The sequence below is a fragment of the Hydra vulgaris genome, chromosome 01, assembly GCF_038396675.1.
Source record: "Hydra vulgaris chromosome 01, alternate assembly HydraT2T_AEP".
NCBI classification, from domain to species: domain Eukaryota; kingdom Metazoa; phylum Cnidaria; class Hydrozoa; order Anthoathecata; family Hydridae; genus Hydra; species Hydra vulgaris.
The window spans coordinates 37236610-37240581 of NC_088920.1; the positions used below are offsets into that span (position 1 = coordinate 37236610).

At 28.9% G+C, this 3972-nt stretch overlaps 1 protein-coding gene across 1 annotated transcript; it reads left to right on the forward strand.

The window, feature by feature from the left end:
- The first annotated feature begins 1155 nt into the window (after nt 1–1155).
- On the forward strand, nt 1156–3523 carry LOC100202544 (YEATS domain-containing protein 2). Its single transcript, XM_065788070.1, has one exon. The coding sequence runs from the start codon at nt 1334–1336 to the stop codon at nt 3470–3472; it is 2139 nt and encodes a 712-aa protein (XP_065644142.1). The 5' UTR covers nt 1156–1333; the 3' UTR covers nt 3473–3523.
- Nucleotides 3524–3972: the final 449 nt, after the last annotated feature.

Below are 3972 nucleotides of genomic sequence, written 5' to 3' on the forward strand. Positions count from 1 at the left end.
ACAAAAATAATGTCAGTAATTAACAATGAAAGTAACAACAATGCTCTTCAAGAAGACATAAATAAGTTATTAGACTGGTCGAATAAGTGGTCTATTAAATTCAACAGAGAAAAGTGTAAAGCAATGCACATTGGTAATTCGAATCCTCAATTTAGTTACAAATTAGGAGATCACATTTTGCAAAAAACAGAAGTTGAAAGCGATTTAGGTGTGATAATATCAAATGACCTCAAATGGGAAAATCATGTTATCAGTGTAGCAAATAAGGCAAATCGAACACTGGGTTTTTTAAAACACGGATTTAAATATCTTGATGTTTCCATATTAAAGTTATTATACAAGTCAACTATTAGGCCACAGCTTGAATATGCAGCATCTGTATGGAGCCCATTTTGTACTAAATATATTAAGAGACTCGAAAATGTACAGCGTAGATCGACAAGGATTGAATCACTGAAAGGTATCTGTTACGAAGAAAGAAGAAAAATATTAGGTTTACCAACCTTACAAGAAAGGAGAAGAAGAGGCGACTGAATAGAAATGTTAAAAATATTAAGTTCAACCAAATATATTGGATTTGAAGAGCCTTTGAGTTTTTATCAGAGCATGTCCAGATATCGTCATAATAAAAGACTTCATCGACAATATACTAAGAAATTATGCAGGTATTATTATTTAACAAACAGAGTGGTCGACGATTGGAATTTACTGTCACAAGATGCAATCGATTCTGCAAACAAAAACACGTTCAAAAATAGAATAGACAAAATTTTGAACTTTTGATACCAAACTCTATTAACAAACTTTATTTTATTTTATTTACGAAATTTTACATTTAACGGCTGTTACAGTCAAAACTCTACGTAGTTTTGACTCACCAAACTTAAATAGTTTGTACAGCAATTTTTATATTATATTATTATAAAAAAGTCAAAATTTTCAAACAGTGAGTAACAAATTAAAATTAATTTTCTTTTTGCGGCCTGTTTCAAAGGCCGTGACGGACCTGGTTATAATATGCATACTTATAGATATTTTACGATAAAAATTTAAATATAAGTGGTTTACCTAAAGAAAGAAAAAATAACTCTATTATTTAAGTTATTAGTCAAAATATGGCTTTAATTTAGTTAACTAATCATTGACCACTAGTGAAGAAATGGAAGTCATCAAAGCAGCATAGATATTTAATGTATATGCTATAAGTCATATGCGTAAACAACTTAAATATAAAGAGGAGCATATAAGTTTCCTCGTGTAAATCGAAAAATTTAACAAATTTGCTCTGTTGGGAAAATTCATAATGAACATTTTGTTATTTCTCTTTTTATAAATGGCATGTAATTACAACGAGAAGGATAAAGATCCTTCTTATAATGAGTTTCATAATAAAGCAGGAATCGATCGCAACCAAATCCAACTTGAAGATTCAAAAAAGAAAACAGTTGAAAAAATTAGAAACATTCTTATATCTCAGTTTAATGATGAAATAAGTAATAAACATCATGAAATTAGTAAAATTGAACGTCGTATCCATCAAAATAAAATGCTGCTTGATCGATTACGCGCATACGTTGTTGCGAGCTACTATGGCTCAGGTGAAAAGTTAATACCTGTATCAAAGGCTTTGCCAACTAGAAAACGAAAAAAAAGAGAAAAGGAAAACGAACTTCAAACTTCCGTTATACCTAATAAAAAGCTACTTGATGAAAAACCTCAAGTACTAAAAAGTAATTTGTTGCAGTTCTCTTCGTGTTTAAAAGATGAAAATGAAGTTATAGAAAACAACAAATATGAAAATAATCTGGAGATTTCATCTACAAACCGATTTTATGTTGAAAAAAAAATTATTGTGGGAAATGTATCAAAATACCTTCTTGCAGAAACTCGAAAAGAAAATGACAAGTCTACTCATAAATGGATGGTCTATGTTCGTGGACCTGCTCATGATGCAGATATATCTTCATATATAAAATCAGTGTGGTTTTTTCTTCACCCAAGCTACATTCCAAATGATATTATACAAATTAATTCACCTCCATTTCAATTAACACGAAGAGGGTGGGGTGAATTTCCTATTCGAGTGCAACTACATTTTCGTGATCTTCGTAATAAGAGGTTTGATATAATTCATAATTTAAAACTTGATAAGACTTATACCGGTCTTCAAACCTTAGGTGCTGAAACCATCGTAACTTTAGAGTTGCATCGTCATGCAAGTGATAACGAGCGGTTTTCTGAAATTCATGATAAAAAGCTATATGAAAATTCATCCAAACAACCAATTGAAGTATCAATATCTAATAAACCTGGATTAGTTTCTTCTGTTTCCAAAACAAATTCTTTAAACTGTACATTAACTTTCACTAATAATGTAATAATTTCTACTAACACTGCATTGGTTTCTACTAATTCTGCATTAATTTCTAATAATCTTGCACCTTCACATACCTTATCAAAAGTTTCTGAATTCAATAGCTCAAACATTTTATTAACAAAACCTGTTAACTGTCTTTCAACTATGAACAAATATTTATCAAGCAGTTCTTTTGAGAATAAGCAAACCTTTCATATTACTGAGCTTGACACTATATCAATTTTACATGAACTAATTATAGATGCACCACTAATTTCAAATAAAGAATTAAAGGTAAATTATTTCACATGCGAGTCTTTTCAAAAATATGCTAGTTGGTCTTTTTCTAAGCGCAGAGCATGTGAATGGCAGCGTGCTATTTTTATGAAAAAGCTATTTATTGAATACAAAACTGTCTACTCAAAGCCATTAAATGTTCCTAACACTAAGCAGATAATGATATGGTGCAGGCAGTATGGGCATGTTCCTTCTGAAATTGATTCAAAAGTGATAGATATAAACTCTGTTTATAGTTTCTGTCACTCTTGTGGACAGTTACAAAAAGAAATTATCAAACCCAATAATGGTAACTGTTGTAGCAAATGCAGTTTAAATTGTATAAAAGAAACTAACACAAGGTCATCATTCACAACCTACATTAATACTCTCTTAGATAAAGAAAAATCAATGCAGGACACTGATAAATTGAAAAAAAATAATGATATAGGGGATTGTACATTTATTGATGTTTTGAAAAATACTAATGATGTTTCGGATCAAGCTTCAAAGAAACCTGTTGTAGAAATAGCTTCTAACATACAACTAGATTGGATATATGAAACTGTAAGTACGATTAATATTCATCTGCCTCTAATAACTATTAATGGTATTAAAGCTCCAGTTTTGCATATCATGCTACGCAGTGCCATGAAAGCTTTTGCATCAGAATTACTACGCACCTCCAATTTTAAAGCAACTGAAAATAATAAAACAACTTTAGATCCAGCTTTAGTAACAAGTAACCACGTCGTTGAAGCTGCAAAAATTATACCTAAGTTTGATTTTTTAACTAACAAAAATTTGGCAAAAGAAGTTCAAGAAATAGTTCATTTGTAGTGTATTATTTGTTTAAAAATATTTTTATGTAATTATAATTTTTATTCCACATTGAAAGTATTTTTACTTGAAAAGTCAATTGTTAGTACATCAGTATCTAAATCTCCATTATATTCCTTAAATTCTAGATAATTTGTTAGTAATTTGAAAAATTGCTTTAAAATACTTATTTTAAAGTTTATAAATTTATAAATTGAGTTTATAAAACTGAAGTTTAGATAAAATTAAAACATTTCTTAGATTAAAATTTGTAATTAAATAAAAATTTATTTCTTGTATTTTTTATAAATTCGTCTAAGAATTGTTCAAATATGCTTTTAGATATCAGGGTAAAAAATAATGGGGTTTTACTATTAGTGCTAAAAGCTTCAAAAAGATAATAAGTATTTAAGTATACGAATATTATATTAACACTAAATGCTTTATAAAGGCTTTGGTTATAAAATTTCGAATAACTCATAGTTCAGGTAAAACTAATGTTAAGTAATTTGACTCATACT